At 41.3% G+C, this 27,316-nt stretch overlaps 1 protein-coding gene across 1 annotated transcript in view; it reads left to right on the forward strand.

The window, feature by feature from the left end:
- ELOVL7 (ELOVL fatty acid elongase 7) overlaps nucleotides 1–25,891 on the forward strand; it is a 35,157-nt gene extending 9,266 nt beyond the window's left edge. Inside the window, exons 2-8 of the mRNA XM_073680262.1 lie at nucleotides 7,193–7,267; nucleotides 11,587–11,777; nucleotides 13,235–13,315; nucleotides 16,044–16,100; nucleotides 20,406–20,511; nucleotides 24,089–24,225; nucleotides 25,197–25,891. Coding sequence (XP_073536363.1) covers nucleotides 7,204–7,267; nucleotides 11,587–11,777; nucleotides 13,235–13,315; nucleotides 16,044–16,100; nucleotides 20,406–20,511; nucleotides 24,089–24,225; nucleotides 25,197–25,424 — 864 coding nt within the window. The 5' untranslated portion in view covers nucleotides 7,193–7,203 and the 3' untranslated portion in view covers nucleotides 25,425–25,891. The remainder of the gene's footprint in view (nucleotides 1–7,192; nucleotides 7,268–11,586; nucleotides 11,778–13,234; nucleotides 13,316–16,043; nucleotides 16,101–20,405; nucleotides 20,512–24,088; nucleotides 24,226–25,196) is intronic.
- The last annotated feature ends 1,425 nt before the right edge of the window (nucleotides 25,892–27,316 follow it).

Below are 27,316 nucleotides of genomic sequence, written 5' to 3' on the forward strand. Positions count from 1 at the left end.
TGAGATCTCTATACATCTCACTTTGCTGGAACTGTAAGACATTGCGTTTTTGACATGGTGAAAATATGCAGCGCCAAAAACTCATTGTGGAGACACAGCCTAAGGCTTAGTGCCCACGATGCCGAAATGAAGCAGAAATTTTCCTGAGCATTTCTGCATCTCCTTGGGAGAAAAACGCATGCAGTTTTTGCCATGCATTTCCCAATGCATTGTATAGACAAATCTGCATGCAGAAACGCACAAGAATTGGTCATGTCAAGATTTTTTCTGCGAGTAAAATCCGCGCAGAAAAAATCCTGACCATGTGCACAGAACTTGCAGAATGTCATGGGATAAGGTATGCAATGCGTTTCTGGAGCGATTCTGCACTGCAAATCCGCACCAAAAGCGCATCGTGGGCACACAGCCTTAGAAATCGGCTGAAATCTTTGAAGGAACAAAGTAACCAGTGTTCTGTTCCCCTGCAGCGCCACCACAGGCTACATGAGTCATTACACCACACTTCCCAATAGACTGTCTATTGAATGTACAAATGTTTCAGGTCGTCCAGAGAGAGGGGATCTGTACAGTCTATTTGTGCTCTGGCTAATATGAGGGTCCTGAGCTGGTGACCCTTTTTTTGTTAAAGGAATATTAGTGTTGGCACGTTTTGTAAATGAGACAATTATTCATTGGGGATTTCAGATATCATCATGGTAGAGATAATGTAATAGTTATATTATGTAGCCTTTATCAAATGTTTTACCATATGTTCCACTACTGTGTATCTTATTCCAAGGTGTATACAGTAACATAGTTACTCTGTGTTAGAAACTCTCACTAGAAAGTGTTAGTAAGCCACAAGTGCAGTTCTATCATTGTTTATATAATGGCAGGAGATCGTCGCCAGAAAATGTCCATACAGCCCAATCCTGCTCAACCAGACCAACCGGTTCTCTACACATTTTGCTGCCTCCATTGTCCCCCATCGTTTTTCCTGAAAAGTTTCTTTTAATTTGCAAACTTAAGTTAAAAAAAAAAAATTGTTGAAACCAAAAATCAGTTAAAATCCATATCTGATTTAATGATAGTTAAGTAAGCGCTGGAATTTTACAAATATTACATTTTACTTTGTATCCCGTGTTACCTCTCCACCGCCTGTAGTTGATGCAGATAACTTTGCAGTCGCACCTGGGTCCTCAAGCATGAAGGGGCCCAAGGCCGCCTCTGTCACATGCAAACACATTAGTAATATAAATGATACAGATTTTGCATTGGAGCCAAGTAGCTGCTAAGTATTGTTTGATGAATCAGGGATCATATGTCTGGGAAACATTGCAAAATGGTTACACCAGAAAATTGACATAAAATACTTGAAAAAGTTGCAAACGTTTTCACGACTGTTTTTTGAGCAGTTCTGGCAAAATGGATGGAGAGAGAGGGTGATGAGCTGAGGTGGGACAGGGTGTGGCAGTGTGGCCTCTTAAATTCATGAATAGTGGCGGTATTTTTTACGCCAGAAATGTTAATCCAGTATCTGACGGGAGCAGCACTTCAGGCTAGGCGCACGCGACTGATAAGATGCATCAAATTATTGAAATAGGGCATTTTGGAGTAGGATGCCTCGTTCATTGTCTGGGATCGTGGACCGCAGAAGTACATAAATTGCTCACAATAGTAGAACTGTTCATCAGTTGTTTTTTTTTAATTTAAAGACTATTTCACCTAAAAGAGAAACAAAAAATCATAAACACAGATCCTTGGTTTGCAGTGGACTAGCGTGGATTGCCAGCACCTGATGAAAGGCAAGATATACTGCGCCCAGCTGGCAATCACTGATCCCCTTCCACCAGTCTGGTACTGAAACCCTTATACTCCAAGCACATGTATTGTATCTTAAGAAAATACTGATGGAATATGGTTAGCCATTTGGTCCTCTGCTTAAAATATTATTACAGTGAATGTCTCTGGCTAGACATGATTGCGGCGTGGTGCCCAAATGGGTTCACTATCAGGAGAGGCACCAGTGATTCTAGTCGGTAGGAGGAGGCTGACATGACTCTGGTCCCGCCATTGCCAGGACTATGGACATGAGCAGGGTCCTTTCAAATCTTTTTTTTCAACTCTAGAGAGTATGTAAGCTGCTGTCAGACACTTGTCTTTTTGTAGGGATAACAAAAGAATCTGGTGTAAATTCCATAACTCATGGGTTCAACCAGTTTTAATGTATATGTGGGCAAATCTGCCTAACTGTGCAGTGATATAGTCCCTCTCCCGTATCACTTGATAATTATGGAACGTGCCGTCTTTATCAGACGGATTTCGGAAAGGCTAACATGTATTTAAGGGGTAACAATTCTGCTTGCGGAGAGAGACATGTTAATCATGTCAAGGTGAGGAGACTTTTAAAGCTGCAATGCTCCTCTGGGAAATATGCAAATTGTCTCTTCAGAGAGGAAGAGGACTAGAACTCTAGTGCCACCTACAGGAAGTAGCAATCCTAAAAGTCTGAATAACAAAACGCTCAAAGAATGAACATATGCATTTCTGTGTGATAACGACTTGCCGTTTAAGGCCACATGCACACATTCAGTATTTGGTAAGTTTTTTTTACCTCAGTATTTGTAAGAAAAAAACAGGAGTGGAACAATCAGAAGTGTTATTGAAACACTATAAGGCCGGTTTCACACGTCCCATATGTCCGGTACAGGAGATATCCGTGTCCCGTGTGGCAACCGTGTGCCGTATCAGGATCACATGGACAGGCGCCTGGGTATCAGCGCTACAGTTGGCATTATAACTGTTAAACTGACAGAAGTCTCATAGACCATTCTCCTGGCTTAACAGGCTTGCCATACCTAGCTGACCCACAGGTACTCTTAATGACTTCTGGTTGCCATGACAATGATTGGGCCTTCGCGATGATCTTGCGAGGGCTCCGATCAGACGGGAGAGGGAAATGCAAATACTGCTATCGATATAGAACATGACATTTTGGGGGTTAAACAGCCGGGGGCGGTACAGAAACCACTCCTGGCTGAGAGAGCCGGGTCTCGACTGTCACGTAAGCGGAGCTCACGGCGGCGATTTCGCAAGCAAAGCTCCTGTGCCATGCAGGATTGTCATGACGTATCTATACGCCAAAGTACGGGAACCTCTATCTGACCATGACGTATGAGTATGGCAAAGGTCTTGAAAGGGTTAAAGAAGTGACGTGACTATTCTTCAGGCATTTTCAACTCTGAAGACACTCTATACCAGGGGTCTCAAACACGCGGCCCCTCCGGCTGCTTCTTGCGGCCCGCAGGCACAGACCCCGTAATGATTGCGGCTCTCTCCAGCAGCCGCCGACATCAGTGCCGTAGTGCAGTGTATTGCTGCGCAGAGAACGGCTCTCTGCACAGAATGGAGTTAAAAAAAATAAAAATAAAAAATCATGGAAAATGCCGGTAATAAAGACTCCACAAAAATGCTGGAAAAACACTCAAACGCCGGAGGTCAAAAATATCGAAAAAATTCTAAATCGCATACTTGTAGAAAAGAACAAATTAGAAAAAGGACGCATGAGTGCATTTGAAAAGCTGTTTTTTTTTTTTCTGGGAGTAATGTATGGACCCCAATTTTTAATTTTTCCAATAAAATTTTGCATTTTATCAGGAGCTAGAACTCAAAAAAAAAAAAAAAAAAAAAAAAAAAAAAAAAAAAAAAAATTCCAGGGTCTCCTGGAAGAGTCTTTCCCTTGAAAAACTCAGCGAGTTTGCTCACCTGAAATAGCTGTTGTGTGCACATGTCTTTTTGCTGAGTTTTTGGTGCGGAAGCTGAGCGGAATCTTCAAGTTTTTGAAAAGTTTTGGGCAGTTTCTGTTCCAAAGGCTCCTGGGAAAAAAAACAAAAACTTAGTGTAAACATACCCTTAGGGCTCATGTAGATATCCCTTCAAATCAGTCCGAGCACACACTAATGTACTGTCTGGCCGCGGGTCTCCCACAAGGGCAGCACAGCAGTTACATGCGCGTCTTGAGAACCGTGGCCAGTCCATGCATTAGCGGTCCGGCATCCACAGACGTCTACATGATCCCATAAAGGGTTTTTATTTTTTTGGGGAAAGGGAGAATAGATGATTACTCCTGTGAAAGTTGTGATGACAAGCATACTCAAGATGCCCATAACCGTCCTGTAGAAGTTTTCTATATCTGTTCTAACATTCCTCTCATACACACAGTTGTAAGCACAGTATCACAAGAATAGAGCATTCATGTGTTTTCCTAGAAAGCTCCTGTTACTACCGGTCTTTGTATTTTATCTTGAAGTGTTTTTCGATACTTTAGTGTTAAACTATGTAACGTTACTGTGTTGGTTTCAGCTCACTTGTCGCTTTGTAAGTACGCTTGTATGACTACAGTATACCGGGGGAAGGAATGAAAGAATGTAAAGTATTGACTTGTGGGAAGATTCCACTATAAAGAATGTCTGAAATATTCTAGATTTGCTGCAGGTTCAGTATGGTGTGGTCATATTTTAGATGAAGAAAGGTCAATTTTATTATCCCCAAGGGCAGACATGCCATATATTCAACTGCACAGGGCCTCTGTGAGAAAAGCGACTCTCTGCTTTGTTCAACCAAGTATTATGTGGCTCAGTACTGTTTATATGATTGCATGTGAGAGATTGTGCCAATGGCACCGTGACTCTCAATTACTATTGGATTGGCACACTAGTGAGATATTCTGGGCAGCCAAGAAGGAGGTTCCCTATGACCTGCACCCCTCTAGCATCTAATTTACACCTGGAAAGCAAAGGCTTCATCTCCTTACGTGCACATTCCCGATCGCCTTCTGCTTCCTGCATCCCTTCCCTGTTTATACTCTTACGCTATAATTAAAAATGTTTATGGCCAAACCAAAAAGGCCAATTCTAAATATTATGATGATGAGCTATTGGATCACCCTGTAATGTTTTACACTAATTTATTATCATACAATGTCTGCAAGAAGCCTGGCACATTTATATGACCGATCTGTCCTAGTTCGCTGTGTAGTTTTCTTTTCTGATGCACTTTCCATTCCCATCATTATAGTAAGTCCTACCAAAGCGAACATGGCTGTTCTTTACTAAGAATAACTAACAATTAACTTTTCACCAAGACAAAAAATTGTAGTCTTAAGATTTTAAAAGGGGTTCTTCTTTGGATAGGTTATCAATATTTGAATGGTGAGCGACCAATATCCAGCATCCCTTCGATCAGCTAGTTGCTACCCCCAGGTTCTGTTTTTGGGTACTATGGCTCAGTACCTAGACAGTTGAATCATCCACTGCCGGAGCTGCAATCTGCTTTCTAGTGAGGTTACTGGGTGTTAAACCCACACCAGACTTATATTGATGATCTACTTAGTGCAAAGACCATCAATATCTTAAACCCGGGAAACCCTTTTTAATATGGAAATTGCTGTAATGGGATCTAATTCAAGATGAACGAATGGAGCTGCAGGACACTGTACAGTTGTAATGTCAATATTTTGTGGTTGCCGGAGAGAAGCCCTGTGAACAGAAACCTTCCTTCTGTAATCTGAAAAAAGGATAATTAGCTCATATCACCTGATACTCACAGGAATCCCAGGCTCACAGATTAGTGTCCAGCATACACTTGCAAGGATATATAAAGAAGGTAAAATCCGGTGCCACATGCGATAAATCCTTTTATTCCAAAATAAAAATCACAACATGTCCCTAGGAGGGGAACAACTGCGGTTCGAGGGGCTGTGTCCTCGAAATGCAACCAGTTGTTCCCCTCCTAGGGACATGTTGTGATTTTTAATTTTGGAATAAAAGGATTTATCGCATATGGCACCGGATTTTACCTTCTTTATACTTCTTTCTGTAATCCCTGGTGCTTCTTCTGATTTGTAAGCCCAGCGCGATGTCTCTGTTGCGATGTGACGCACACATGACATCTCGCCAAGCCTACTAATCAAAAGAGGTGCTGCCGCTGGCATCAGATAAGCGTTGGTTAACAGGGCTTGCGTTTGTCGGCCATGAAACACTGACGAAACCACTAGAACAGGGTCTTGAGAGTTAATTAAACTCTCTTTAGATCGAACGTATAGTGATGGCTTCATATGTACTGTTAGAAAAATTGCAAAAATTTATAACAATTCATATTTCCACAAAAAATGAGCAACTTTTGTCATTTTTATGAAAGTCCCAGCTCCGCTATGGCAATTATTTGAAAAGTGTGTGCAACTTAGCCACACTTGGCCTCTCTCCTGCTTACTAAGAGAGCCGTCATAATTTATGAAACCTAATTTACACCACTTATCATAGAAATATACTTCACTGGTACATTGCAGCAGAAAAATGCACCAATTGCAATGAGGTGCATGCATGCTAATAAATTTGCTGCATCTTACTCCAGCACACCCTTTGTCATGACTGGCATGCAAAATGTCAGTTTTGATGAATCGAAGCTGAAGATCTGTCCGTGTCGGTTGTATTGACTTATCGTTAGCAACTATTTGACTTTGATACTATGTTCGCCTCACGTTTAAGCCAATGGTCAGTGGCTCCATTGGGATTTACATCTGAAGCCCTGGAAAACAGTATTTGGGCATATGTAATGATGGGGTCATAGACTGTAATGATGGAGACATCACTGTGTGCTCTTTCGGACATAATTTTCAGCCGTATGTGCCTATTTGAGGTGGGCATCAATAAGTGGTCAACTGTGTTTTGGAGCCTGCCTAAAATATATAGCCAACACACAGCATCTCTGTCTGCATCATGACGCAATGGACCTATACACACAATTGCCCGAAACCCATTTTCCAGGGCTTCAAACTTAGAAACCAATAGAGCTGCTGACTGTAAGATAAAATATTAGCAATAATTTTATTTATATACGCCAACATATTCCATAAGTTGCAACACTTTCCAATTTAGAGGGGACATGTACAAACTACAAAAACAGTTACAATAGGAGTGAGGGTCCTGCTCACAAGCTTACAATTTATTAAATGTGATGTGACTATAGCTTGACATCCATCAGAAAAGCTCTGTAGATCTTCCAGATGGACTTGCTGTGGTTGGTTGTCCAATAAACCCTTAAACAATGAGCTGCAATTGTAAGCCACGTGTTTTTTTTTTTTGTGCAGTACAAATGCATTTTCTGTCTATGTATCCATTCCTAGGTAAACGTATATGATTTGGTTGTTTTACAGAACACAAGAACATGGCCTTCAAGGACTTAACATCAAGAGCCGTAGTGTTTTATGATGAGTGGATTAAAGATGCTGGTAAGTGACAGACCATAAATTCCATATATTACTTTATGACAGTGTTTATCTGAACTTGGTTAATTTCTGAAGCCGTAGAACATGAAAGTAAAAGATTGCGACTTTTCAGGTCCATAGGTCTTTTGAAGGAAGCCGACTAATGAGATCATCTGCAATATTGTGCACTAAAACTAGATTACACTATAATACTTATTTATGTCAAGAAACGGTAGTTATCAGTGTGGCGTCCCAGAGTACAGAACATGTCTCACTTAGGAAAGTGTTTTGGAACTCTCCATCGATATAGAGCAGTAAGGTTGTTTGGTAGCCAACACTTTCTCTTAGTAACTTTGGCTGTTGGCAGAAGCAGCCTACTATGGCGTGGTCAAATATCACAATGGCCTCCTGGGCTTAGACTAATTTCCTGTTCTTTTCAGGATGAGTTTTTAGAAGATGCATTATTATTAGAGGCATCAAAGAGAAGTTTGATGACTGACAGGTAACGCCTCTATACATGGCTTATAACACTGGATCAAGCATTCACAGTACTCAATGTTACAACTGATCCTGCTTCTCCAGCCTTTGAACATGCTTATTAAAATTTGCCTTACATAAAATCACTCCATGAGGAAACTGAAATACATTCGCGCCAAGTTTTGTGACTTCTACAAAAGTGGCAAATGATGAATTGGGGGGGGGGATTAGGAAACCCTAAACTCTACTCACAAAGGCCTATTAACCTGACCCCGTGTTGCGGCCGTTAATTACGGTACATGATATTTACAATGGTCTTTGGTGCTAAACTAAATGTTTTTGTAGTTTTCTATAACTCTAAATTAAAAACGTGTGTGTGTAAAGCCGTTAACCCAAGTCATCGGGGAAGTATGGTATCCCGGCTGAGTCATCTTTTGAAACTTTGAAAACGCGCCCATTCCCTTTGATGGTTCTAGTTTGGTGACCTCTTTGAAATCCTGTGCATACACTTGTAGGGTCTGAGCTGAGAACACCTCTGTTGTGTGCAATGAGCCTATGTGTGGACACCTCAACGTCACCAAGCTCACTGCGCATGATGTCAACGCGAACTGGCACGATCAATCAAAGGGAGGGTTATGTTGTCAAAAGATGCCTCGGGCAGGATATCGTACCGCCCCAATGACTCAGGCTAATTATTTTACACATCGAGGCAAGTTTTTTATTTTAGAACTATAGCAAAACCATAAAACGTATAGCTGATCTCCAAACACCAATTATGTAATTTGTTTACAGGAGCTTGAGGTCAGAATAATAAAAGATTTTCGGATATCAGGTCCCTTTTTTAAATCAGGTTTTTATGTTTCGTATATACAGTGTGTGTGGATATATATTTTAAAATTAGAAATCGTGCAGCTTTCACACTGGGGCTAATACAGATGAGCAAATTGATTTGCAAGGACTCTAGTCCAGCCGCCACTTTTGTAGTCATGTAGATGCCAGATGGAAACCCGGCAACATCCCACCTGTCAGCATCACCAGGGGCAAAGTCATGTGTGCGTGACACCACAACGATAACTTCACGTTAGGCCTACAAATCTTAAAAAGTTCCAAAAATTCTGGTAGGTTGGAGTCAGTTCACTGGGCTCCCCTCTGACAACCACAAACTTCTGACATGGACACTGGAGAGTCCTTTTGAATTGATTAATCTGGCCATATACTTTGTGTTCTGCACAGATAACTTTTCAGCAGTCACATTATCATCACAGTTAGGATTACAATGAAAGATTACACCTCTATATACAGAGCATAACCCAGAATCCACCATTTGTAATAAGTGATGTCACAGCTCACCACCTCCTCCTTCCTTCACAATGATGTTTGTTCAGATTGGAGCATGCTCAGAAAATTCTTCTGTACAAATAAATGGGGTCTGAGTCAGTTTATTGCTGCTAATGTTCATGTGAAGAGGATGAGCTAGGAGTTTAATATTAGGACTTCTGACCATTATGAAAATTGCAATTTTTATTTTTTTTAAAGGAAGTTATTTATAATAAATAAAACAAAACAAAAGAAAACTACATTTAAAAGAAACATTTTAGCACAAAAACGTATAAAAAAATCAGTTATTTTTTAGGGCAAATTCCCTAGTTTAGAGCACATGACCTTCTGTATCTGCTGCTTCATATAAACACGCATATCTGTGCACCCAGGAAAAGTGATGAGGTGTAATGGAAGCCGAGCCGCCTCCAGGTGATGTGAAGGCAATCAACATTCCATAGGTTCCTCAGGCTCATGTAGGAATACAAACAGCTAAGTACAGGAAGATGAAAGTCACGCCGGGCCGGCTAATGCCCTCGCAAGAAGCCAACTGCTATTTATGAATAACAGAGTGGATTAATAATTGTATCTGGGATCTATACCTTGCTGGCTGAGGTCCAGGAGCAATGTCAAAGCCAAGGTCATTGGAAGAATATGCACTCACAAGACCTCATACTGGGCTCTATATTCCCACCTGTATCTGGTATTTATATGGCCACTTTTAGGATATTATTTCAAATAGCTAATGCCCCTTTCATATGGCACTTCTGGGCGGAATCTTACAGGGACGTGTCCTCACTTCAACTATTCCTGGCAGAACTCCATATTGTGTGAATGATGCATCTTGCTTGGCTGTGACGTATGAGTGATTAGGGTGTAATATTGCACTAATAAGTACAAGGCACTGCCAACCTCCTCCTCCGCCCGCATCACTATCAGTGGGAAGAATTGCGGCCCTGCTAAATACGTGCCTTTCAGTCAGGGAGCACAGTGCACGTTTGTGCTAGTAAAAGAATAATGTCCATGTGTAACGAGTGGCTGGACACCTACAATGTGTGGAATTCTCAGCGCGGGGCCGATGGCGGAGGTCTAATATTGAGGACTGTAATGTTTAATGCATTATAGCATAAAGATACTGATGGAGCAATGATAATTCTGATATTTAGCACAAATTATTAGAAAATGCTTTTACATAGGACTGCATATAACCTATTGATTTACCCTGAAGTGTTCCTCGAACTATAAATGTTGTTTCATTTTTAGGGACAAAATCTTATTTCATAATCTATCGTTTCAGGGCTGATTGTATTAGTATTTTTTTTCCTGATGGTTTCAACCCTTGAATTAAATGTTCTTAAATGTGTTTTCCACTTTCAGCAAAGTGCACCCCAAACGAATGAAGAATGTAAAATTACAAAGTCAGATGGTACTCGCTCTCTCCCGCTCCAGTGCCAGCTCTCTACCGCTGGTCCTGTCTCTGTTTTTGGCTGCAGTGGTGACCTCACATTGACAGCGCACATCACCACTGCCTCCAATCACTAAGCTCAGAGTCTCTCCTGATGTAGACTGCTTGAACTCAATGATTAGCTGCAGTGGTGATGTACGCTGTCAGCATGATATCACCACTTCAGACAAAACACAGACTGGAGCAGCAGCAGAGAGTCTGCTCTGTAGCAGGACAGGATTAGTACCTTCTGTCTTTATCTTACATGCTTGTAAGCATTTAAGGTTTACTTTGTTAAAAGTGGAAAATCTTTTTCATGGGTTTGTGCCAAGTTTGGAACCTATTGCTGGGTGTCTGACCCTTCGCACTCCCGCTAATCCCCAAAATGGGGCTCTAAATAGCTTCATCTTCATTCTCTGAGACTGCGGGAGGTCACCGAGTGGCTATGGAAAAAATCCTTTAAATAATCTGTTTTTTTTTTAAGCACTTAAGCTTCAATAGTGATGTCTGCTGGTAGCCAGATTTTACTTGTTTGATCCGTATCTTTCCTTTCACACACAACCCGTAGTAAAACTTGATTTTGCTGCCCACACAAGTTACACTACTTTGGATGCACAAAGCAGTCTTCTGTATTCAAGAATTGCCCCGATTCTCATGTTTTGCAACTAGCCATATTCGCTTGTTGAGTGGGTAGTGCTTCATCAATATTTTTGCCAACACTATAGCTACTGGAACTTCCTTTGCCCCTACTTCCCAGCAAGCATTGCACTTGCCACTTTCCAATGGATTGTCTGCCTCTGTTATTTTTGTATGTAGTTGGTCACTGCTCTCCTGTCTGCCAAAGACCTGCTCCCAGATGATTTTGTTGCAAAACCAAATGGCCCTTCACTGATTATGTATTATTATGGAATTATTCAGGACAGAATTTTGGACCTGAAAATAATGATGTTGATCGTTAATGTAAATCAGACAGCTCTTACAATATGTAATAGTAAATCTCCTAAACCAGGTCTGACTCATCTATTTTAAGTGTAAAAACATGATTTTTTTTTCTAATGCTGAAATAAATTAACAAATTTCTTTCTTTATCATTTTGTCTTGATAGATCCACGAGTGGAGGACTGGCCCCTTATGTCCTCTCCAATTACCCAAACGCTCATCATTGGGGCATACGTTTATTTTGTCACATCATTTGGTCCCAGGCTGATGGAGAACAGAAAACCATTTGACCTAAAGGGCATAATGGCAGCGTATAACTTCTTTATGGTCTTGTTCTCTGTATACATGGGCTATGAAGTAAGTGTTCTGTAAATGTATTTAATACTTGTCTGTTGGTAAATAATCTGATAAGTAACTCCATACTAGAGGTTCTGTGCATATGTGTGTCATGATCTCCGTTCTTAATCTATTGATTTAGAAAGGGTTCAGATATGGGTTCTTTCATTTAGTGGCTCTACTCTTGCTTTTAAAGCCAACGATGATTGCGAACAGAACTGCCAACACATAGTACACAGCCCAATTGTACATCTGGCTTCTTGCCATCTCCGTTCTTCTATTTCCTATGTTACATCGATCACAATTTTATTTTAATTTGGATTTTGTGTGGTTCAGTTGGCAATAATGGAAGGAGGGCACACACAATTCTTATGCTTAGGGTCTTTGCTTTTACATTCTCACCTAAAGCAAAATACCTGCAAATATATTTAACATTTCACGTAAAATTAACCAGTGACACATGGTAAATCTATTCTGCAAAAGAGTAGTTTTACTTTAAATGTGACACTGTGGATATTATTTTATGGTTCTAGTCTGTTTCCCATTATTTATATTGCTCTTTTATGTCTTATAAAATGGACACCCTTACATCTGCCTATAGCCTTGCAATCTAATTTTTCTAGTTCAGCATATACCCTTTAGACCTAATTATGTTGGAAGCCCAATGTCTGCTTGTTTAAAGTGTTACTTTTACGATCTAGTAGTTGCATCTTGCTGCAGAGGCCCATGGTCTGCAGAGGCCCATGGTCTGCAGAGGCCCATGGTCTGCAGAGGCCCATGGTCTGCAGAGGCCCATGGTCTGCAGAGGCCCATGGCCTGGGCATCCTATGTTTTCAACAAGATCTCTCTGTCTCTGGTGGTGCATCACCACCGCAGATTGAAACCTTTTGTTGGAAATGTGGCTTCTAGGTCAGCACTGTATTTCCAGCTGAAGCATTCCCAGCATTTACCCTGGATATGTCATAAATGTCTGCGCAGCGTAACACACCTCTTTAGAGGTCCTCCATGAATGGATGGGCAACATTTTTCCGATCATTCCTCTGTCTGTCGTAGGCATGGCACAAGGATGTGTGATGCCCACTGTAATTTCTATATACTAATATAGAAGCGACGGAAAGGGATTTTCTTCACAAGATAATATTTTTGATTCTGGGAACACTCCTTTTAAAATATCTGTAGGATCAGTGATCATTATCTGATCGCTGTGAGCCCCAACAGAGACCCTCGCTCATCACAAGAACAGGAGAGTGGTAGTATACATATCGCTCAACTATCTAATCAAACTGATAACATGAGACCCCTTCCCACCCCCCTGTTCTTGTGATCGATGGGAATCTCAGGTGGATCTCCAGTGATCAGACAACTATTACCTCTCCTGGGGATAGGTAAGTTTTGATTTGGGGAATAGCCCCTTATACACAGAATGACATGTGCTCAGTGAATATTCTTGGTATAACTCTGCCATTTGTTCTTTTTAGTTCCTCATGTCAGGCTGGGCTACTGGTTACTCCTTTCGTTGTGATCTTGTGGATTACTCTAGGTCACCGCAGGCAGTAAGGGTGAGTAATTTTGATTTCTGTGCTGTACAGTAATTCAGGCATTTTACTGTGTGACTTGTGTACATTGCAGATAGAACGGGACGGCAGTCAATCATTGTTAGAAAAAGGCCTTATTTAAAGTTAAACAAATATAATATCCCTGATAACATACATGATCTGCAGACTATCGCATCTCTCCTATATTTTTATTGTAGCAATGACTAACCTAGAAAAGATTATGCCCACTGTAACCTTTTTTTTTTAACAAAGGTTTATTTCTATTTACACACTTGTCTGTGTGTAAAGTTTGGTCATGTAGGCAGAATAAGCAACTTTTTTAGTTTTTCCTTTAGGCTTTCTATGAACTTGCAAAACTCACTTTCCATAGAAAGACTAACAGAAAAAATAAACCCAGAGCTCGGCTAAGCACTTCTGCCCCTTTTTGTTTCAGTGATCGATAACCCCCGCCCCCCACCACTCAAAATGTCAAAAGTTTGTGATTTGGTAACCTTTAATGCATACCTGTTTTAAAATCGCCTTTCATGTGGGTGTATATGAGGAATATCACTATTTCTGCTGTGTATCCTACATGTTTCAACAGTTTCCCCTTTGCAGCCTCTGTCTCCAATTTTCAATACTCTCTCTAAAATGAGTAGACTTTGATACCTTCCATGCATGGTACCCACAAAGACATGGATTCCTCTTATTTTCTATATGTACCACACAGACACAAGCAGCAAACATTAAAAACATCACACAGAACTACTGAGCAGTGTTGCTGTGAATCCAGCAGTAAAGTGAACTTTTGCTAGAAGCTGCAGCACAATGTGCCTGGTCTCTCTGTGCTGAGTGCTCTTCACTCACTCCTCCTTTCCCCTCTCTAGAGCATAATAGGAGGTGTGACCTGTTGCCTCACCACTTTGGCCAAGATGGAGTTAAGCTGTTTTTTTCAGAGTGGATAATGAGTTTAGGAGGCAGAGTGAGGAGTAGACGTGGCTCATAAGTGAAGAAAGAAGCTGATTTCTCTGAGATATATTACAAAGTTTTTTTATATTTTCTTGTATTAATGATTTACGCAAATGTTGTACAGCTGAGCTGTGTGACTGGAGCTTGTACAGTAACACATGACATCCACAATGCCTCTGTCTATGAGATGGAGTGCTGCTTCTAGGTGATACTTTGATTTTGAAATGTTTTCCAGGATAGCTTGCTGATTTTATGGAAAAAAAAAAAAGTGTAATTACATGTGTTTATTGCTATATATTACTAGCTGTAAAGACACAGACATGGTAAACCTTAATCTCAGTGCTTGTTCCTTTTTGGCCTTCCAATCATCAAAGGTGGGAATAATTAGGAAGAGAATGTGAGATCTGTTATGTTCCCCTCAGGATTTCCTAACAGGCTTTGTGCGCAAAGAGTTTTTTCAAGGTGCTTTTGGAGCAGAAACTAAGTGGAAACTCTCCAAATCTTAAAACTCTTCAAAAACTTTGCGTTTCTGATCTGAAAAATCAGCAAAAAGAATTTGTATGCATATAGCCCCAAGCTGCTTTGCTTCTAGAAGGTCAATAATATTTTCTAGGTCTCCTTTGTGTTTTCAGTTATTATGGTATCCATTTTTTTTTTTTCCCGGATGCCACACGTACCCATTATAACCTATGGTGCTATGCACATGTCTGTGTTATTACATGGACCGTGTGTCCATGCAAAACACATGGAGAAATGTCCATTTTTTTTCCAGCAGCACAGATGACAAGGACCAATACAAGTCTATGGATCCGTGAAAAGCACATGGATGGCATCCGTGTACAGTCTGTTCTATTAATGTTTTAACATTGCAAAGTATAGGAGAAGCTTTTGTACCTTTTTTTTTTTTTTTTTTTTTTTTTTTTTTTTTAATCCATCCATGAAAAACATAAAGTACATGTTTTATACGGACGTGTGAAAGAGGCCTTAGACCACATTCACACGTTCTGTATTTGGTCAGTATTTTCCATCAGTATTTGTAAGCCAAAATCAGGAGTGCAGCAATCATGAAAAGTATAATAGAAACACGTCACCACTTCTGTATTTATCACCCACTCCTGGTTTGGTCTTAAAAATACTGATGGAAAATACTGACCAAATACTGAATGTGTGAATTCAAAAATTTCTCAAAGTGGCCCTCTAAAAATTACAAAATTGTCTTATTTACTCAAATGAATATCATATGCTTAAGATCAAAGGGACTTTTGATCTATTTTTTGAATTAAAAAAAAAATAAAAAAAATAAAAAATCAAGCAGCCAATAGTCTTTGCATAAGAAACGGTGTCAGTTTTGATGGGGCACTGAGCTGCACACAGACACATCACTAGTCTGAAAATATAGCAGTGTTCTGCCTTTAGAATATTTTCAGATGTGGCAAATTTGTTGAAGAAATATTTGCAAGTTAGAATCACTATTTCTGCTGCATGGATTTCTGCAAGTCTTATTCAGCAGCAGAGAATTTGGATCCGACTGTCAGTATGCGGAATAAGGCATTGTAGGATTAGTACAGTATATGCAGCAGCTTCTGAAAGCCCGATGTTGCCCATTGTCCCCTCTTCACCTTTGTCATTAAATAAGCTCTTTGTATCATCCGCTTTTTACAGCTTCTTCACTGTGGAAAGAACAATGGGGCATGCGACATTACATGTAACCAAGGGCGAATGGGAGCTCATGTAAAGGAAAAGTACTACATTCTAACCAGTCTTCCGATTTCTTCTTCTGCAGATGGCCTGGACATGCTGGCTGTTCTATTTCTCTAAGTTTGTAGAGTTGCTTGACACCGTGAGTATATTCAAATAAGGCTATATTCCCCACAAACATTCATTTATTCTGCTGTTGCATCAAAGACTGCTCGTCCGCTTGTATTTTTAGTTATTTTTGTCAGACACCCAAATTAGTTTTATTTTGGTAAATTAGATAACAAAGTTTGACAAATATTGGCAATTTTATGCTTTTGTGGGGGGGGGGGGGGGAATGTCAACAGAAAGTGAAATCATTGGTTACCATTTTTAGGGTATGTCCACGCAACAATTTTTGAGTGGGTCCGATCTGAAGAAGGCCTGAAAAAGCGTTCAGGAAATGCTTGAAAAACTCATCCTAGTCATTTCTATTGTAAAACAACTTTGCTGTTCATACGTTCATGTTTTTGAGCATTTTCTAACGGCTTCAGGTTGCCAAAACGTCAAGCGGTTGAAAGAATTGATTAGACCTTTCTTTAGGCGTTTTCCTCTACGAAGATGCTCATTACAATAGAAATCAATGGGAAGCCTACAAAATTTCCTGGAACATGCCTTTGAGTCTTTTTGAGCATTTTCTTCTAAACAAACAAAAAAAAACCCTTGCGTTTTATTCATTGCCTAATTTTGAAATCGCTCAACAAAAAAAAGTCTAGAAGATCAGTAAAATTCTTCAAGATAAAAAAAACAAAACAGGCTGGCGTTTCCTGAAGCAGTGGCCTTGTTTTTTGGTCACCTGGAAAAAATGTGTGAACCTACTCTTAAATTGGCTTCTCAGAAATTGAACACAAGTGGCGATCATTGAAGGTAAAAAACTGAAGGTTTGGTTGAGGATGTATGTGTTTTTAGTGGGGATAGGGGAATAAGAGGCAGCTTGATGCTTTATGCCAAAACTTATCCCTTGTGAGAACAACGTTGGCATAGGCGAATTATAATTAGGTCAATCTGGGCTACCTCCCGAGTCTGGTGCTCCCAGGGGCCCATGGCCAGATCGCCCTCATTATAATGTGTGACAGGAGGGCCGGGAGTCAGAAGATGGAATCTGCTCTGTAAAACTGGTGTGTATGGCTGCGCTGCAGAGGATGACTCACCAGCTGCTGACTGTGTAAGTGCAGGAGAGGAGGCTCCGCCCACCTTCTCCGGCCTCCAGCAGAGCACAGAGCCAGCTTACAGCATGGCCACTGCTCTCCCTGCCCCCTCCCCTGCTCTGAATGTTACTGCTCCGCTCTCCCCCCTCCAAGAGCTCTGCAGTCGGGCCCCAACCGGAGGGGAGGCTGCCCCATGTGCGTATGTATGTATCTATGTATTTGTGAGCCATCAGAGGGGCTCACTCACTGTCGTGGCCCGGGCTGCTTCCCCGGCATCTGTGCAGGACCGCCAGCACTACACCTGACATGTCCTTGAACTGTGTGTCTGGTATTAATAACACGGCAGGTGTGACACTGCGCCTATAATTGTGCTTGGGTATTGCCCCTGCCACGTCATTACTACCAGACACAGCCGCACAGCGCATGGCCATGTCAGGTGAAGTGTCGGCAATCAAGCAGCGACAGAGGTCCTACAGAGATGCCGTAGAAGCAACCCAGGCCCCAACGGTGAGTGGGCCCCTCTGATGGTCCAGGGCCATGTCTGTGACAGCCGGCGGCCCTGCACCGAGACATGCCTGAGGAGCTGCTGGACAGGACAGTTTTATGTGTTTATAAGATATGTACGTATGCCTGTATGTATGTGTCTGTGTGCCATATGCATGTGTGCGCATGTCTGCGTACCGTGCGTGCGCGCGTGTGCTGGCCCGGCCGCGTCACAGCTAAAAGACATGGCCCTGTGCGCGGCAGTGTCTGCTAGCGTGACGTCATGCAGTGTGCCCTGCACTGCTTCTTACCACCAGAGAGGAGCTGGACGACGGGAGCCGAGCAGGGGGATGGTGAGTGGTGTGTGTGTGTGTCACAGTGCGTGCCAGTGTGTGCAGATATCATTGTGTGATATGTCTGTTTTATATGTATTTTTGTGTTTCAAATGTGTTTATGCATGTATGTATTTGTCTTTGTATATGTGTGTGTGTGGCCTCCTGCTGTATCTGGGCGGGGAGGGGCGCCGTGCGGCCTCCTGCTGTATCTGGGGGGGGGGGGCGCCGTGCGGCCTCCGTCTGTAGCTGGGGTGGCGCCGTGCGGCCTCCGGCTGTATCTGGGGGGGGGGGGGGGGGGGGCGCCGTGCGGCCTCCGGTTGTGTATGGTGGGATTATGTGGAAGCTCATATTATACAGTATGAGACCCTACATACATAGGGGGATGTCAGCATACTTGTGCTCAATATTGTCATACAATTAATTATAAAAAAATAATTATTAATATTGTGCAGAATTAATTTCACATGAACTATCACATGATCTATCAAAGGGGGATCATGTGACAAGTCAAGTGATACATCAGGTGTGTGTGTAGGGGGGCCCATGCCTTCTAAACTGCCCGGAGCCCTTGCTACTCTTAATCCACCCGTGAACGTTGGAATACATCATGTCCAATCCTTCTTCTACATGACCTCATCGGCTGTTAGGGTAGAGTTGGGACACTTCCATACTAATAAGATAGCTGGCAAATCCTACTAAAATATTGAGACTTAGCCGATATTCTTTAATTTATACAGTATTTGCACATTAAAGGGGTTCTCGGGGCTTATAATAGGTGGGGGTACAACACCTGGCACCCCCATTGATCTGATAGCTGCTCAACCAAATTAGAGCTGATCTTCAGTACCTGGCAGCAGCTGCTACGCTTTAAATGGAATCACATAGACCAGCTCCGTTAAATGTTAGATATTTTTTATTTTTTCATGCAGCTCAGTTAAATGGCTGACTCCAGAGTTCATAACAGCTGATCATGGGGGTGCTGGGTGTCGGACACCTACCAGTCTGATAACTGATGACCTATCGAGAGCACAAATCATCAATATAATATGCCTCCTTTAAGAAAATTCAAAATGACAACTAATATGGCTATACTTTTTTATATGATCACTTTTGTAAAAAAAGACCAAAACATATGAATAGATAAATGCCAACAGATCCACTTTTGTCTGAAACTTCTGACTTTACTATTATATGGTCAATCTTATATTTTGGGCAGAGATATGTTTTAAATTCAGACATTATTGTATATGCTAGGGAAGGATGGTGGAACCACAAATTGGAAATTATGGAAACTGACTGACTGTATAACCAACAGATTGTTACCCTTACTTTATCATACTTGTTCACCTAATCTTAAAATGGATGCTGGCTTTTAAAAACTTATTGTGGTTAATTAAGGCCGGTGTCACCCTTCTGATTTGCATTGTTCAAGTACAGACTTTGGGTTGAGTTTGGGTCAAGGGGCTTTTGACCCAAACGCAACAGCCTCATATATGCGTATGAGCAGTGGGGAGTTGTAGGAGATGCGGATGTGCTATATTGCTGGACCGTATGGAATAAAAAATATCCAGGGTATAATGAAATGATGGCGGTTTCATTCTCAACGCGTTTCGAAGTATCTAGAATAATTACATCAGGAGAAAGCACACTAAACCGGTGTCGTTTCTCCTAATGAAGAAGTTATAGATACTTAGAAATGCGTTGAACATAAAACCGCTATCATTTCATTATACCCTGGATTCTCTGGATATTTATTATTTCATACTGACCAGCAGCACAGCACACCCGCATCTCCTACAACGGATCTCTACGTCGGACCCACAACTTGCGGAGCAGAAGCAGCTGGATTTATATCTTGTGCGGCTCACAGAAGACCATGATCCAAAAAAACCGCACAGAAAAAGATACAGCCTTGCTAACACTAGGTCAGATTACCAATACCCTAGCAGGATGACCTTAGCAGGAGCAGACATACCATTGATGCAACCTATGTAACAAACACTTTATTGGGCTGCAAAGAGCCCGTATACTGTTTATGCTCAGGGGCCCTATTCTGACTTTATCTGGAATTGGGCCTTAGTATGGATTGAATTTCAGTGGATAAAAGTATGTGCTAGTCATGTGAAGGACACACTGGTGTATGGCACGCTTATAGTACAATTTTTTGGATTAATGGCAAAACCACAACGAGGCCACAATATAACCCAAGCCGATCCTATGTGTGTCTGATGAGCTAGATAGCTCCGTATCCATCACAAGACAGGACAATGTATCCACTGGATGTTAATAATCAGAGATCTTGAAATCTTGAAAATTGATGCAAAAAGTAATCATTTATTTATATATTGAAATAATAAAAAATATAACATTCACATCTGGAACTGGAATACCATTTTATTCGTGTATAGTGGATTTATTAATGCAAACAAAATATTTCTGTTTCAGATCTTTTTTGTGTTGCGTAAGAAGAACAGTCAAATCACTTTCCTCCATGTGCTTCACCATTCCATCATGCCGTGGACTTGGTGGTTTGGTGTGAAGTTCGCTGCCGGTAAGTTGATCCACTTTACCGTACATCGCTCATGGACATTTTTGGTTCTGTCTATGGAAATGTTCAGATCCTTTTTTTCTAATGTCATTTACAAAATGTATGAAAGATGCTTCCAGATAATTTAAAATGTATACGATGACGTAATGTTAAGGTCGCAGCTAGAGTTTCTGTCCTGCTTTTCTTGTACCATGCTGATATATATTGAAACGGAGACCTCAGTGATCAGTGAAATATTCCACTTTTGCGGTTTCCCCAATATTCCTTGCACAGCAATTATTGGAAAGATGAAGGATTACATGATTACCAAATCTTATTAGATGATCCATAATCTCCATTTGTGCTATCAATTAATCATCCAACGTTTTGTAAAAGTGGCAAAGTATGTCCTACAGGTCGTCACCTTGGAGTGGTATAGAAGCGTCTTAAAGGGGTTGTCCACTAATGCACAAACCGTTTTGAATGCTCCCAATGGACAGCATAAAATAAGAAAAGCATACTTGCCTCCCAGATCAGCCGGTTTCAGTGCCGTGTCACATTGCTGATTTGCTTCAGCCTTCACAGTTCCGTCAGAGTGAAGGTATGCCGAGATAGTACCGTGAAGGCTGCAGCCGATCAGCGGCCTCTAATTGGCTGCAGTGTTGGTGACATTCAAAATGAGTTATGTGGTGGTGGACAACTTTTTTTAAAACACTTTTCTCCAATGACTCACTGACATGAGTTTCACCTGAGGTGCAACCCGTTCAAAACATAGAATATTTGTGAATGCCCATGCCTGTTCGAGTCTGTGTATAACGAGCATACGTATATATATTTTGCTTCTTTTCTACTTTTTTGCTCTCCAAGAGCTAGCTAGCTATACAATACAGTGTTAATCATGGATTGCACATGATGCCATCTGTGTGCTGGATGTGCTTTTCATGGACCATAGGCTTGAATTTGTCATTTTCATCCGTGACACTGATAAAAATAAAAAAAGAAATGCATTCATTATTTTATTTTTTTGCGGGTACACAGTCAACAAAAAAAACAACACACATTTGTGAACAGCTCCATAGGCTATAATGGGTTTGTGGTCTATCTGTGAAAAACATTGATTGTCATGTAGTGCTCAATCCAACATCTGAATGTGATCTTAGGGCTCATTCAGACATCAGTGATTTGTCATCAGTGTTTGTATACCAAAACCAGGTGTGTCTTCAAAAGAAAGAACGGGTGCTAATTTTTCAATTTATAGTTTTTCTCTGTATGTTCCACTCCTGATATTGGCATATAAACACTGATGAAAAATCACTGATGCCTGAATGAGCCCTTTGTGTGAGAAGAGACTGAAAGGAACAAAGCTTCTATCCTTCTTGCAAAGTTACTGTGACTGGTGTGATAGGCCATGTCTGAGATGGTTTAGTGAATCCTGCATTGAGCAGGGGGTTGGACACTGACCCTGGAGGTCCCTTCCAACGCTAACATTCTAGGATGCTGTGATATGAGAATACCCCTTTAATGAAATTTTGAGTATAAAGGAAGGCCAAACAAAATATAGCAGAAACTTTAAATTGTCATTGATGCAAAAATCAGCAGAAGCCATAACATTAAAGGGAATCTGTCACCCCCGGCACTTATCTGACCTCTAATATGGGCATACAGGTGATAAAAATGTAAATCTCTACCTACCTATATGCCTCATATTAGAGGTCTGGTTGCTGTGAAATTGCTTTTTATTCAGTGAAGTTTCCGATGCTTGCGAGCCCGGGGCTGGGAAGAAATCCCCGCCTACTGTGGTAATTTAAAATATTTCCCCCCTCCCCTGCACGGTACAGTGCGCTGTGACCAGATTCCGTGCCTGCGCACTTCACTTTAAACGAAAGGCGCACTTGTACTGTGTACTATACAGTTATAGTACTGCAGGGATCTTGTGCACAGGCGCCGGGAAGTCAGTGACTTGCTGGCACCTGCGCACAAGATCCTTGCAGTACTAGGACTGCATAGTACACAGTACAAGTGCGCCTTCTTTCAAAAGTGGAGTGTGCGGGATCTGGCCATGGTGACTGCACATCACAGGGCACTGTGACTTGCAGGGGAGGGGGGGAAATATTTTAATTACCACAGGAGGCGGAGATTTCTTCCCTTCCCCATGCCCGCAAGCATCAGAAACTTCATTGAATAAAAAGCCATTTCACAGCAACCAGACCTCTAATATGAGGTATACTCGTAGAAATGTAAATCTATACTTATCACCTGTATGCCCATATTAGAGGTCAGATAAGTGCCAAAGGGGGACAGATTCCCTTTATTGTGATTTGAAGTTGTTTGGACATTTGTTCAAAAGAAAACTGATGTAAGAAAAGAAATCAAAATGGCACTTGTCGATACAGCTTTATAATCTTAATCAGCCAGACTTCTAGATTTATTAAGCCAAGAGAAATACACTATTGTGTTTGTGTTGACTTTAGAACTTGTGTGTGTTTCTTTGGTGGGTCAAGAAGGACAGACCAGTATTTGTATAACCCGGAATGTTGTTTTCTATTGGTCTGTGAACAGTGATGTTTGTTACTATGCTAATTGCATATTATACGAAGCTAGCTAGTTTATTTACAAGAGCCCCCTGCTATACCAACTATGTAAATTGATTAAATGCACAAACAATGAGACCTGAGCCCTGTGGAATAATATCTTCCCTAACCCTTGACCTGTGGATGTGTACTTAAAAAGGAACATATGCCTCTGTATGAGGCTGATTTGAAACACAGAATTGAAAGAGACTTTACAAGGAGAATCGAAGATCACACATACTCTTCAGGAGAGTAGCTTCTAGTGTGGCTTTACCCAGAGAGACACAGATTTGGATTATACATGATTCCAGCCTAAGAGTATATGGCCCTGACTGGAAAGATTCGGATCTCCTCCATTGACCATCAGAGAGCCCATGGATACATTTAGGGAGACCCAGGTTGGAACGATGAAGTCACTTGGCCCCATGGATATGTTGTTTGGGGTTGTCAGGTGGGACCCTCCGTTCGCCTGGAACCCATGGAGACATTCAGAGAAGCCAGATTAGGACCAGCTAGTCATCTGGCCCCATGGAAACTCTGAGATACCAGGGTGGGACCCTCAGGTCTCCTGGCCTTGTACCTCGATGGACTTCTAGGTTCCTAATCCTGGGGGGGGCCACTGGTTGAGGTAGTTGGCCCTGGAAGTCCCAAAGTCGCAGTTGTTCTATCCCAGGTGGGCCAGGGGAAGGGTTAGGACTGTGTAATGTTGTACCATCTTGGGTATTTTGCTGGGACTGTTCTGTTTATTGCCCTTTTTGTGGTTCAATAAAGTATTGCCACACTGTTTTACTATCACCCTGTGTTATCTGAGCGGTATTATGCCCACGGAAGACCCTGTGTCTTCACTTCACCTTTAGGAAAAACAAGTTTGAGTTTTATTTCTCACTTCTTTTACACCTATAAACCATGTCTCCAGACTTTACCAATTACTTACCTGTTCATGATCTGCTATTCCGCACACTAGGTATGATGTCTTCATGTAGCCTTGTAGTCCCCGCATGTAATTTCGTCTTATGTCTGTTCTCATTTAGGTGGTTTGGGCACATTCCATGCGCTGGTGAACTGTGTAGTACATGTGATCATGTACAGCTACTATGGCCTCTCTGCATTGGGACCTGCCTATCAGAAGTACCTGTGGTGGAAGAAGTACATGACCTCTATACAACTGGTATGTTTCACCCTTCACACAGTGATGACATATTGTGACAGATGAAAAACTTTTGGTGAGCATACCTACTCATTTCAATGCTGGTGGTTGTTCATCGCTACTATAGCTGCCGCTACGTTACAGTCGGCTGACAATTGTCCATGTGGGGTAATGTAAATACTTTCTTTGAGTGATGATTAGAATAATGAAAAACACTTAAAATCCCAAAACCCCTAGTAAAATTATGAGGGCAAACCCTCTCATTGAAAAGACCCAAGTATGGAGACTGTATTTCAAGACTTATCCAGACCTATGTGTAGACATCTGTTTCAGGGTCTGTGCCCTTCATCAGTACAGGACAAAGACCTGGCTGACTGAATGAGATGCATTGGCTGCAGCCTAGGGAAGTACCTGCTCACTTTGAAGAGACTGAACTGGCATTTTATAAACTTTTCTTAGCAGCAGGAAATGTAGTAATAAACATAACTCGCTTTTCACATCCCATATCATTCCTGTGCCACCGCTTTGGTCATCCCTGCCTATGCTGCAGCAGGTCAGTGCTGTACATAATTCATGTGACCACTGTAAATGCCAACAGTTGGGCCAGTGATGGGCTGCAGCAGCCATATGAATGATTTACAGCATGTGACCAGCTAGACTGTGAGCCTGTATGAACATTTTGTGCCTTTGATTTCTAAGGGCTGGCTGTCAGTCAGTGCCGGGGGCATGGTTACAGCCGCCTCTCTGCATATACAGACCGGTGACTGAAGCTGTACCGCCACTATTGCTGCCGGGAGCAATAAAGTTAATTTCCTCATGGCTCGGGGGCTCTCGGTACCGGCTCCAGGAAGGTTCAGAATGCTATTAGCCTGCAGATTAACCCCATATCTGCAGTTTAACAGTGTTTTTTCAAATGACCGGTTCCCTTTTAAATCTGAAACCATGATACTGATAGATGTTCTTAATTTTTCCTCCTTTTTTTATCTCCGAAGACGCAGTTTCTAATGGTCACCTTCCATATTGGGCAGTTCTTCTTCATGAAAGATTGTCCGTACCAGTTCCCTGTCTTCTTATACATCATCTGGCTGTACGGAGTCATCTTCTTGGTCCTGTTCCTCAATTTCTGGTTTTATGCCTACATTAAGGGGCAAAGGCTTCCAAAAGCTCATCAGGATGGGAAAGCACATCAAAATGGATATACAAAAGACAAACTCCATTGACCACACAAGAAGCTCCCCAGCTGTACCAGGCCGTGGTACTGTGAATTACTTGACAATCAAGCATACACTGACTACCAATAAAAACAATATTTTTGCACTTGTCTTGTTGAAAAAAAAATGTCAGACCTGTATTTTTACTGTAATTTATTTAGGTTTGTATGCTGATGACAAAACGACAAATGTACATATATTTATCTGTTAGTCACTCATGAAGCTGAATACTTGACCTTTTGTACACATGGATAGATATGAGAAGTATTTTTTACTTTGAGAAATCCCTATGAACCACCAACCAAAGCGATGCGAATGTCTGAGGCATCCACCTTGAATGAATGACCATGAATGATTGTCCCATTTCCGAGACATGACAAAGGCAAATAAATGCACCAAATGCTGCAAGTGAAAACCAAATATTCAATTTTGTATGAATTGTGCCAAAATAAAAAAATATATAAATCTGCCTGGAATCTTGAGTAATGTCAGATTTATTTATGTGGGTGAAAAAGAATAAACACCAGAATTCCAAATAGATTGGACTATCTTTAGATTTTATATTTTCACATCAGAATTACACCATATAAATGCATTAAATGTTTAGGGAAAAAACATGGAGAGATCAACACATACAAAATGGGATGCAAGGACATCAAATTTTAGTAACTTCTATTAAATAAAAAAAAAAGTTCTTGATTTAATAAAAGAAAAGTAAATATACAAAACATGTGGGGGAGCCAAAACCAGACCCAATGGTATGGAAGCCACAAATAATCTAAAAGTCCAGATACTGTATATGAACTTTAAGCCACCCCCTTTCCTAGGGACGGCACCAGCTGCTCTCATGCTGTGTCTGAAACCAGGGTCAACTCCAGGTTTATGCAGACCATTGAGCGACACAGTACCAGGGGGCGTCTCTTTGCTTATGATTTTTTTTTTCCACCTTGCCTTCCAAGAGCTATAATTTGTATAATCTCTTTGAGGTCCATACATCTTCCATACAAATCTATTTATTCTCTTTCTGTGTCCAACAATGTTCAAAAAATGAACTTTGCTGTCTATATATTTTCCCTCTATTTACTGTACCAATCTTTTTCTTATGGGCCTGTAACTTATTTTTTTTGTAGGGGGAAAAATCGTTCACTCAGACTTTTATGCAAAGTTAAAAAATATTCACTTTGTATAAAGAATCTGGCTGATGCATTAAAAAAAAACCCTACATAAGATTTATATTGAAAAAATGTTCAGGAGGTACAACTGCCTATTTTTGAAGTACTTAAAATTATTATTATTATTATTATTATTATTATTAAAGCGCCATTTATTCCATGGCACTTTACATGTGAAGAAAGGTTTATACATACATGAACAATTACAATGATCTTTAACAAAACGTGATGGCGACTGGTACAGGAGGAGTGAGGACTCAGTCTACAAGGGGTGGATGAGGATAACAGTAGGTGAGGGTAGAGCTGGTCATGCAGCAGTATGGTGGAGCAATGGTAACTGCAGGTTGTAGGCTTGTCGGAAGAGGTGGGTCTTCAGGTTCCTTTTGAAGGTTTCCATGGTAGGCGAGAGTCTGATATGCTGGGATAGAGTTTCAGAGTAGGGGTGACGCACGGGAGAAATCTTGTATGCGATTGTGGGAAGAGGAGATAAGAGAGGAGTAGAGCAGGAGATCTTGTGAGGATCAGAGGTTGCGTGCAGGTATGTACCGGGAGACTAAGTCACAGTTAGAGGAGACAGGTTGTGGATGGCTTTGTATTCCATGGTTAGGGTTTTGAACTGGAGTCTATGGGCAATGGGGAGCCAGTAAAGGGATTGACTGAGGGGAGAGGCCGGGGAATAGCGTGGGGACAGGTGGATTAGTCGGGCAGCAGAGTTTAGGATAGATTGGA

The sequence above is a fragment of the Phyllobates terribilis genome, unplaced genomic scaffold, assembly GCF_046119375.1.
Source record: "Phyllobates terribilis strain yellow unplaced genomic scaffold, ASM4611937v1 Scaffold_1__5_contigs__length_1240528914, whole genome shotgun sequence".
Classification (NCBI taxonomy): Eukaryota; Metazoa; Chordata; class Amphibia; order Anura; family Dendrobatidae; genus Phyllobates; species Phyllobates terribilis.